This window comes from Habropoda laboriosa, unplaced genomic scaffold, assembly GCF_001263275.1.
Source record: "Habropoda laboriosa isolate 0110345459 unplaced genomic scaffold, ASM126327v1 scaffold244, whole genome shotgun sequence".
NCBI lineage: Eukaryota > Metazoa > Arthropoda > Insecta > Hymenoptera > Apidae > Habropoda > Habropoda laboriosa.
Genome location: NW_017100399.1, coordinates 1,375,209 through 1,385,125, shown reverse-complemented (window position 1 = coordinate 1,385,125; position 9,917 = coordinate 1,375,209). Strand labels below are relative to the sequence as shown.

Sequence of the window (9,917 nt, the reverse complement as noted above, 5' to 3'; positions counted from 1 at the left end):
GAATGTAAGCATGAATCAGAATATGAATTACAGATGCAGCACCGAAGAAAGTATGGGCCCAGGTATTTTATTGGACGGTATTTTTTTTTTTTTATTGTATGTTATTCACTTGTACTGTGTTTTAACGTACTTCTTTATGCGTCTGTATAAATTCAATATTTTTCAGTTGTCCCTTTTTTATACTTTTTATCTTAACGTTTATGAAGGCATTCAGATTCAGAGTTGGAATATTAATATTCGAAATATTCATTTGCTAAAAAATAATAGTGAGCAAAGAAAAAGAAGTATAATGATGTATATAACTGAATTAAAAAAAGATGGAGTTGGGTTAGTCTGGCTCTGGGATACAGATTTATCAAACGTTGGCAGGATAAGCTGTTCTACTCGAGGAAAAAGTTCAGTAACGAGTTATTATTTATTATCAGGAATGAATGTTATTAATGCATTTTTTCCCTCGGAATTGTATCTTGTTTAAATACTAAACGTGGTTCGTGTCCACTGATATAATAACGTGAATTAGTGACTTCCAGCGATTTCCATATATCATTCGAGCTATATCGTTCCGCTTGCCCGAATAAAAGTTGCCTGAATAGATCGATTATCATCGACCACCAGCCACCTTATCTCATTCGACAAGACTCCTAACGAGGGTTAAAAAATACGAGTCCGACGGGGCGAAAGCCGCGGGATTAGAAAGCCAGATTATTTATGCAGAAATTTCACGCGTTCCTGCCCCCGATTCGTGGCTAATCCGCGAAAGAGATGCGTCGTAATGTTAGATCGAAATCTCAGAGATCTCATCCTTTACTTACAACTTCTGTTCGTCTACATTTTGTGGTCTTCCATTGGGCAATTTTGCTCATTTGGAAATTGTGAAATATTTAAATAGTATGTAGATACAGCGTTGGCCACAGTGCATTGCGAATTAGGCGAGAATTTTGAGAATTCGGAAATTTTGGGATTTGATAATTTTTTAAATTAGGAGTTTGAAGGCCGGGGATTTTGAAATCTGACATTTTGGAAATTTGGGAACTGGAAAATTTGAAAGTGTGAAGCTTGGAAGATATTGCAAATTGTAAACTTAAAAATTTCGAAATTTGTGAAATTTAAAAATTTGCAAATTGGAAATTAAAAATTTTGAAAATTGGGATTTTAATGAATTTGAAACATTGGGAATATTGAAGATCGTAAACTTAGAAATTCAAAAGGTTCGAAAATTTGCCAATTTAGAAAATTGAAAATTCAATATTTCGAAAATTCGAAAATTCGAAAACGCCTTTCAATCAAATTAACCACAAAAAGCGCCACCGATTTCGTGCACAAGCCTTTCCTCTGCCCCTTCGAAAAGGCAGAAGAGAACAGACGTTCGATGCGTCACGAGCCAATAATTCGTCTCCCCTTCGAGTGTCGTCCTCTTTTTACCCTTTCGAATTTACCCTGATGGAGGGTTCGCTTAGTCGGTCTGTGTCGTTTTTCCCGACGTTTTTTCTCCGTCGTCTAGGAGGCTAGAAACCGTCACGTGCCGCTGGAGAATCTGGAAGAACCGGATGCATCCGCGGTGATGGCGCGTAAAAGATTCATTTCTTCCTCGCGTCGAATCCACGTGGAAAGGATCGAGAGAAGTGCGGTCTCTCAGTCAGAGGAGAGACCTTCTATTTTCATCTGTACCCTCGATTGTCAAGCTGCCATCGCGTTGTTACGTTTCCTCTACCTTACTTTTTTTTCCCTCCTCATCTTCTTCTCCACCATGTTGCTTCTTCATTCCGCCATGTTGCCAGCACTTTATGACCGCTTTTTTGACGGGCCCTCGAGCAATATCAATTTGTACTGGCGTTGATCGTTCATTTAACTTCTCTCCTCTTCCTTTTTTCCTGTTATTCCTCTGGCTGCCTCTGTTTTCTTTTCTTCACGAGATGCTTGTTCAGGTATTCCCCCCATGATGAATGCCATTTTTCGATTTTTACGCTTCAAAGGTTGGCAAATTGTACGCTTCGAGCAAACTGTTGGTAGTTCCTTTGATTTATTTCATTCAACGTGATTTAAAAAATTATAGCAAGGAAAGAAATGAACGTCGAATTAGCTTGCAGAGATAATTTGCAGGTTATGTTCGTTTATTTTCTAGGTTATGTTAGACGAGATAATTCTAATAGAGCATAGAATTTTCAAGATACGCGTGCGTGCCGTGTAGTGAAATCGAAAGGTAACGATTACTCCTAAGTAGGAAAATGAACGAGTACGAATCAGAAAATAATTACGATAAAATGAATCATCGACGCGACAACATAATTGAAACTTGTACAAGTAAATGATACCGCGATATCGACACGATTTACATGTAGACACATTAAAAAATGAAGCACACGTATCAATCGAGTACTGTCAACATTGTAACTCAGTACTGCAACTGAGCTATTAGAATTCGAACGTTGCGAAAATCTTTCTCAGGTAGAAACACCGTCGACATGTCTGTACAGTTTCCTGTCCTACTCCCACATTTGCACACATTCCGCCAACCATGTACTTACTTCCTACAAACTGTCTTATCGTACCTTCGTATCTCGTCCCAGAAAACGTAACAAGCAAACCAATGGGAATTAAACGAAAAAAGAGAAAAAAAAAAAAAAATGATAAATCGAGCTCGAAACCAGAGCACACAGAACGTTCCAGAAACGATCCATAAATTGCCATTTCGCTAATTACCATATGAATAGAAGTCCACCAATCACGTTAGTTCCATTTTTTTCCACCAGACGGAATCATGGCTGCCTGCCGCGTGGATTCTAGGGGGCGCCAAATCGAAGCAGGAAGCGCCGATGTGTCGTTCGCTCGAACTAATCGTTGGATTACGTGTATCTATCTAAGTGTCATCGGAAAAAACGGTGGAAAGCAACTGGAAATGGTTGGTAGTAACGATAACGATAAGGTTATCTGGTGCAACTACGTTTCCTGGATGCAAATCACCGCATTATGCAAACAGTCCTCGAACCTCGCGGAAACATCCGAACTCAGGTTATGCGTTGTGGAGAGACGCCGTGCGTTCTGTGCAAGTGTGCTTGCCTGTTCGGGTGAAATTACGAATGTTTCGCGAACTTGGTTTGCATGTGTATATTTGTGTAAACGTTAAGTGCAAGTGGAGCATGAAATTGTGAATCGCGTGTATCCTCGATGGTTGTATCTGATCTTCGTTAAAGGTTTCAAATGGCGGCAATTATAGATATATATCTGGTGTGCGTTGAATTAAATGCGACTTGGTTGAAAAGAGGGTGGATGAATTTTTTATTCTCAATAGTAGAGCTTTTGCGAAGAAACTTACACGCGGCGAATGTTTGTCTCGATAAGGATACTTTAGTCGTTCAGGGAGACTCTAATTTCTGCTTCCGTGAAATATAACACTGTACTATCTCTTTCGTGCGATCCACAGTAATTAGTTTCTGCCTTCTTACGCGGTACCCGTGAGAAAGTTGGACGTCCGTTTTGAAAGAACTTTAATATACGGTTGCAAAATAATTTATTAGCGATACAGTGATTGCCTATTAACATCCTAAAAGTTTAACGAAGTTTAGCACTTTGTAATCATAAAATTTGACGTTTATACCGTCTCGTAAATTATATTGCACAGTTCACGATGCGCATATTAAGAGCCGCACGATTTCATTCAGTGTATTCGTAACTGTTCTATGAAGCACTATACATAACCTCAAACTTTACCTTTTTCAACATGTTATGTAACCTCAAACTTTAGTTTTTTCAACACGGTACATAACCTCATACTTTATCTTTTTTCAATACACCACATAACCTCAAATTCTATCTTTTTCAACTTGCTACATAACCTCAAATTTTATATTTTTCAACGCAATACATAACCTCACACTTTACCTTTTTCAACACGGTACATAACCTCGAATTTTATCTTTCACAACGCCACGTAACCACGAACTTTACCTTCTTCAACATTGCACGGTTCATATCGAGCACCGTTTTCTCATAATAGCCAACGATTTCACAGAATCTTACGATTTGCTTAATTCGCGATAATATTTCCATCTTGAAGCATGTAATCCTTCGAAAAATTCTTCCACCCGGTGGGAATGACTTCACGGTTGATCGACGTTATCTCGCGAGATAAACGGCCGCCGGGTAAATAGAAAGAGGAGTCGGGTTGGCTATCCTGCGAGGGAGAAGCGTGCAATTATGTGAATCCTTATTAAAACGCTGCCGCCGCTATCGCTGCTAATTTCACGTGAAACAGGCAGAAAATTGAGTTTCTTCCTCTGGCGGTGATGAGAAGAGGTGGAGTGTGGTGGGAAAAGAGCAGCGGAGAATGTCGGTTCCGAAAAATAAACGAAGTTCAAGACGTAGAAGATGCGGCAGTAGGTGGTGCAAATGGAGCAACGAGAGGAACTCGGAGCTGGTTGCGGTTTAATAACCTCTACAATCCTCTCTTTACTGTAGATAATTTACCCTACACGTGTCTACGTTACCAAAATGGTTGCTATTAGTTCATTCTGCCGAATGGAGATTGAAAAGGCCTCGTTCAGTTTTGTGAGAAGAAACTGAGTGTGTTTCAAGAACTTTGTTGAAACCTTAAATTTTGTTATAGTGAAGTAGTTAAAAAAAAAAAATTTTTAATATTTCGAAGATACATTGGAAAATTTTTAACTGTGAAATTTGACAAATTTAAACGGCATTTATTTTAAAAAATTTGAAAATTCAAAAGTTTACCATTTTTTACATTCGGTGATTTGACATTTTTCTGACGCAAACTTGACCGATAAACTGCGTGGCGTTATTCTCGCAATAACTTTCGATCTATCGAAAGTGAAAAGCAACGGGATCTTTTACCGCGTACAACTTCTGAGAGCTGGTTTACCCGGTTGTCTCGTATTTCTTTTGTCCTTATTACTCTCTTCCGTTCTGCATTTCTTTTTTATCTCATTCGAACAAGTATTCAAATATATATCTCATCATTTTTCATCCTTTTTAATCATTCATACAGATTATTACATTTCGCTGAAAATTATTTCAACTACAATACAATTAAAACCACCAACTCTAGTATCGTCGAATTCAATTATTTATTAACAGAAATGCAACAATTTGAAATTTCGCAAAAATCCTAATAATATTACCGTTAATCGTTAGCACCAGATAAATCAGCAATGCGAGCAATACCAGCACAGCAATCATGGCGGACGCCGATGGAAAAAATATCGCAGATTAAATATATCTTTCAACTTATCAATTTTATCGTGTAAACAGACAACCGGAAGCGTCTCGAAAACTCGGTGCTCTGTAACGCGATTAATTGTCCTCGATGACCAGCAATCAGCTTCGATTAGAGGGCGCTTTTTAATCGAATGAAATTAGCAACAATTAAATCTTGCTTCTTCGCGGAGAGAATCGATTCGAATCGTTATTTACTTTGAAAAATTTTTCCCTCGTTTCATCCGTCTGTGTCGTTTCGTTGATCGTCGAAGCGTGCCTCTTGTCTGAAATTTGTTTCAGCAACGATCGAACGATCCGGGATCAGGCGTATGACGAAATTGCTCCGCCAGTAGCGGCGCCATCTACGTCCGTGGAGTCTGGGTAATTTACACGATCGCTTAACGAGGTTATTAAGTTGTATGGACAAATTATTAACCGGGAATAGATTTGTAGAACGAGACCGGGTGAGCACAGAGAGGGAGATAAGAGAACCAGATATTTTAACGTACGGTATTACATAGTTGAAGAGGTGAAACTCTCGACGCGATAAATTATCGTTGAATTGGCGGTGGATATTTTTTAATCGGTCGGTGGTTATTGGAGAGTAGCAAATGGCCGTGTATTAAGTGATAGTAGTGTTCAGTAATGAATGAGTGGTAATAAACTAATTGGTGGTAATAAGTGGTTAGGTGAAAATAGAGTAGAATTTCACCGTGTAGTTGTAAATTGTCCGATAGAGTTCTCTGTATCGCGGTGAAATTAATTACGTTAAATTATGTGTGCAAACCTCTCTTGCTTTTGTGACTTTTGATCTTTCTGCTAGAGTAACACCGCTCTATACACGAACGTGAACGGAGAAAATGGACAAGTAGTAATTGGTACATACCTGACTAAAGTTATCATCCAGCCCCAATAGGCTACCAGAGTTAGGGAACAGGTGGGTAGCATCGCGACGATCATCCAGGGCATCTCTTGCAGACCGTTTTTCAGTAACATTCTCAGCGCCAAAATGCAAATGTAGCAGGAGAATAACGCTAAAGGTGTGGTTACTACCAGATACAGTATGTCTAGAAGCATCTGTAATTGTAGTACGTATTCTTCACCATCTTGGGAAATTATAATGTCAAATTTGAATCTTTATTTTGTTTTTTTTTTAAATAAAAAAATAAATTCCTTCGATATCTGATGCTAATGAAAAATACACAATTCTTTAATGAAAGTTCATTATCTTGAGAAATTGTAATATAAAAATTGGATTTTTATTTTTTTTAAATAAAAAAATAAATTCTATTGATAACTAATGCATGTGAAAAGTACCCAATTTTTTAATAGAAATTCATCATAATCTTGAGAAATTAAAATATAAAATTTAAACCTTAATTAAAAAAAAAAGAAAATAAATTCTATTGATATCTAATGTTAATGGATAATGAACAATTTACCTCCTTATTTTTTGAACAAAAAAAAAAGGAATAAATACCATCGATATCCAATGCCAATGAAGAATAAACAACTCGTCGATAAAACTGTCAGAAGTGTTACTTTTTCTTGCATAAGATTTTAGCATCTCTAAACATTGCACGATGGAAAAGCATGTTGTTAAAGTTTAAATGGAAGGATGAAATGTGTATGTGTATATTTCATTTAAACTGACAGTAAACGATCGTGGTCTTACTTGACGGGTCACTATCACGGTATTGAACCATATTGCGATGCTACGCAAGATGCTGTGACGCGGTACTCTTTTAGTGGCGTATTTGTAGCCGCAAAGCTCGCACCTCGAGTGACCCGATTCTGTCAGCCATCTTTCGAGACACTCAGCGTGCACTAGCGCTACTGTCCCGCGACACCTGTCACATTTATTCAGAATAGTAGATGGATTAAGATGAAGGATCAAGAATGACGTTTCTCGATTTGAATAATTCACGTACATTAAAACGTCTATGTGTCAATATTGCTTAGAAGGAAAAAGGGGAATTGGCTAATCGGATTATTAATGTTGTTGCACTTAGCGAGTATACTGTTATACGTTTTACGTTTGACGTGAGACGTGATCCATTCTAAGATCGATAACTGTGATATTTTTACTTCGATATTTTGATAAATGTACTTTGGAGTTGTTGAAAATTACAGTAGTGCACACATAAGCGTTCGCATTTTTGCACACTTAAGCGTCCGCATTTGCACGCTTAAGCGTCCACATTGCACACTTAAGCGTCCGTACTGCACACTTAAGCGTCCACATTTTTGCACACTTAAGCGTCCACATTTTTGCACACTTAAGCGTCCACATTTTTGCACACTTAAGCGTCCACATTTTTGCACACCCGAGCGTCCGCATTTTTGCACACTTAAGCGTCCGTATTGCACACTTAAGCGTCCACATTTGCACGGTTAAGCGTCCGCATTGCACACATATGCGTCCACATTTATATACTTAAGCGTCCGCATTGCACACTTAAGCGTCCACATTGCACACTTAAGCGTCCGCATTTTCGCAGTTACGCGTCCACATTGCACACTTAAGCGTCTGTCGCTATCCCCACCAATTCTTGGAAATGGGACTTCGAAGTGGAGTTCGACTCCTGAATGTCAACAACTGACACTTGATATATCGATATCCCACACATCTCCTCTCTTTTCTTCAGTTAAATTCGCAGAAGTCACCTCCGCACTTAAGCGTCCGCATTCGGTCCCGACCGCGGACGCTTATGTGTGCACTACTATAATTAGTAATTTTTGAATTGTAAATGTTTTTACTTCCATCTTTTGAAAAAATGAAATTTGGAATTATGAAAAATTTCACAAATTAAAAATCGTGAAAATTACTTAATAAATTTTGAGTAGTAAATATCTTCACTTCGATTTCTTTAGAAATGAAATTTGGAATTATGAAAAATTTGGCAAATTAAAAATGATAGAAATTACTGAATCACGATTAAATATTAAAATAAGAAAAGTGATGGATTTTGGAAAAATACACAAGGAAATATAAACAAATATAAGGAAAGAAATAGAACAGAATTTATTCGAATATTTCCAAGAACAATTTTCCACCTATTATCTATAATTTATATCTCCCCTTCAATTCAAAAATACATTTAACTAAATAGCCACGATGGAGTACGAGTGTCGATCGTTGGAAAGGAGTCAAGCCCTCTCCAAGTTGAATCTGACAAGTAACCTAACCTAGATGTAACCCAGATTCGAATTATTCTGGTTACCGCTGGACAGCATGTGCCAATCTGATCAGCAAAACGGATAAATCCCGATAGATATAGATAAGCTCACTTGCAAGCCGAGATCAAAGGGCCGAGATATGCGTAGGACGACGATATAGTCGACGTCCGACTGTCGACTCCTCGAATGGACTGCTGCTGCCGTCCACAACTGACTCGATTCTCGTCAATCGTTGAAAAACTGCCCATGTGACATATTCGACAGATGTCCCCTGACAAACGAGACTCTGTAAAAGAAATTGTTTAAACGTACGTGAACTCGATTTCGAAGTAATATAAAATCTTTGTATAATAAATTGTATACGTAATATATTATTTGTGTGAATTATTAGAAGTTCTGTAATTTTGAGGTTAGGTTAGGTTGGATGGACAATAATAGCTAGATTTTTCTCTGTGGGTTAAGAGCAGAATATGCTTGAAGTATTCTGTTTGTCGTAAAATAGGACTAAAAGGGGCAGTGAAGATCTTAGATAACCTCAAAACCCTTTTATACATTTAATTATCTTTACGACAAACAAAAATAGCATTCAATAGACTATTTTTTTTATTGAAATTTTATAACCTAACTCTTATTAAATAAAATATTAAAAACAAAATTTTCAAATTAAAATGAAATATTTTGAATTCACTGCTCTTCGGTAGGTATCATCTCACTCTCGATGCTCGAGAAATTTTCTAACCTAACTTTCTCTAAGCAAAATGTGAAAAATACAAATTTCAAGTTAAAACGAAATTTTTAAAATTTACCGTTCTTCGGTAAATAATAATCTCATTGTTGGTACTGAAGAAATTTTCCAACCTAACTTTCATCCGGCAAAATATGAAAAACGAAGCATTGAAATTAAAATGAAATTTTCTGTATCTACTTTTCTTCGTCAGATATCATCTCTTTTCGCTTCTTTTTTTTTTCTCTCATTCCAGCGAAACACTAGAGAAAAAGCATCGACTATATCAGCCTACCGTCATCGTTGCCCTTCGAATCGACCAAGCTCCTCCTTCTGCCCCCCTCGTCCCTCGTGCTCCTCCCGATCGCCGCAGCTTTCTGTTCGGACGTCACAGCGTGGACGCACGGTCGTTTATCGGTAAGATTTTCCAGCGGGCTGTGCTTATCCGCGGGCGGATCTGAAACCGAGAAGAGAGAGAGAGAGAGGGGCCCCGAAGCGGCGTTTCATTGAGACGACCGTCCGTGAAATCGGCGTCGGCGATCGGATCGCTTGGCTAACCTGTATCGTTCGCGAGATCGTCATCGGGCTGATCGTTTGACATCAAAAAGGCGGCGGCGTCATCGTGGCAGCAGGCCGTACAGAGCCGTGAATTTTTTTCGCTGCTTGGGTTGTCTGTCGCGATCGCGAGTAGCCCCGCTGCGTTATTTTCTACTGCGTTGCATCGGGTTTCAAGATTCGTTTGCTGCTTGCTGTTGGCTGATACTCCCGGATCGGTATCTCGATTCGTGCCTACCGCGACGACGGC

The 9,917-nt window shown here is 38.4% G+C and overlaps 1 protein-coding gene across 1 annotated transcript; it reads right to left on the bottom strand.

Annotated features, from left to right (window-relative positions):
- Positions 1 to 3,071: 3,071 nt before the first annotated feature.
- LOC108575284 (E3 ubiquitin-protein ligase MARCH2-like) lies at positions 3,072 to 9,713 on the bottom strand. The gene is made up of 7 exons (XM_017938040.1): positions 9,671 to 9,713; positions 9,408 to 9,569; positions 8,500 to 8,674; positions 6,884 to 7,058; positions 6,095 to 6,285; positions 5,486 to 5,585; positions 3,072 to 3,161 (listed from the first exon to the last, which is right to left on the bottom strand). Exons 1-7 carry the CDS (start codon positions 9,711 to 9,713, stop codon positions 3,072 to 3,074), a joined length of 936 nt encoding a protein of 311 aa, XP_017793529.1.
- Between the last annotated feature and the right edge of the window lie 204 nt (positions 9,714 to 9,917).

What these genes read in the sequence shown, in the direction of transcription:
- LOC108575284 (XM_017938040.1), bottom strand. Translation starts at nt 9,713, where the DNA reads ATGTCAAACGATCAGCCCGATGACGATCTCGCGAACGATACAG. An exon ending in CGATCTCGCGAACGATACAG is followed by an intron (nt 9,570 to 9,670) that starts GTTAGCCAAGCG and finishes TCTCGGTTTCAG; the next exon opens with ATCCGCCCGCGGATAAGCAC. An exon ending in CCGTGATAGTGACCCGTCAA is followed by an intron (nt 6,286 to 6,883) that starts GTAAGACCACGA and finishes CTACAATTACAG; the next exon opens with ATGCTTCTAGACATACTGTA.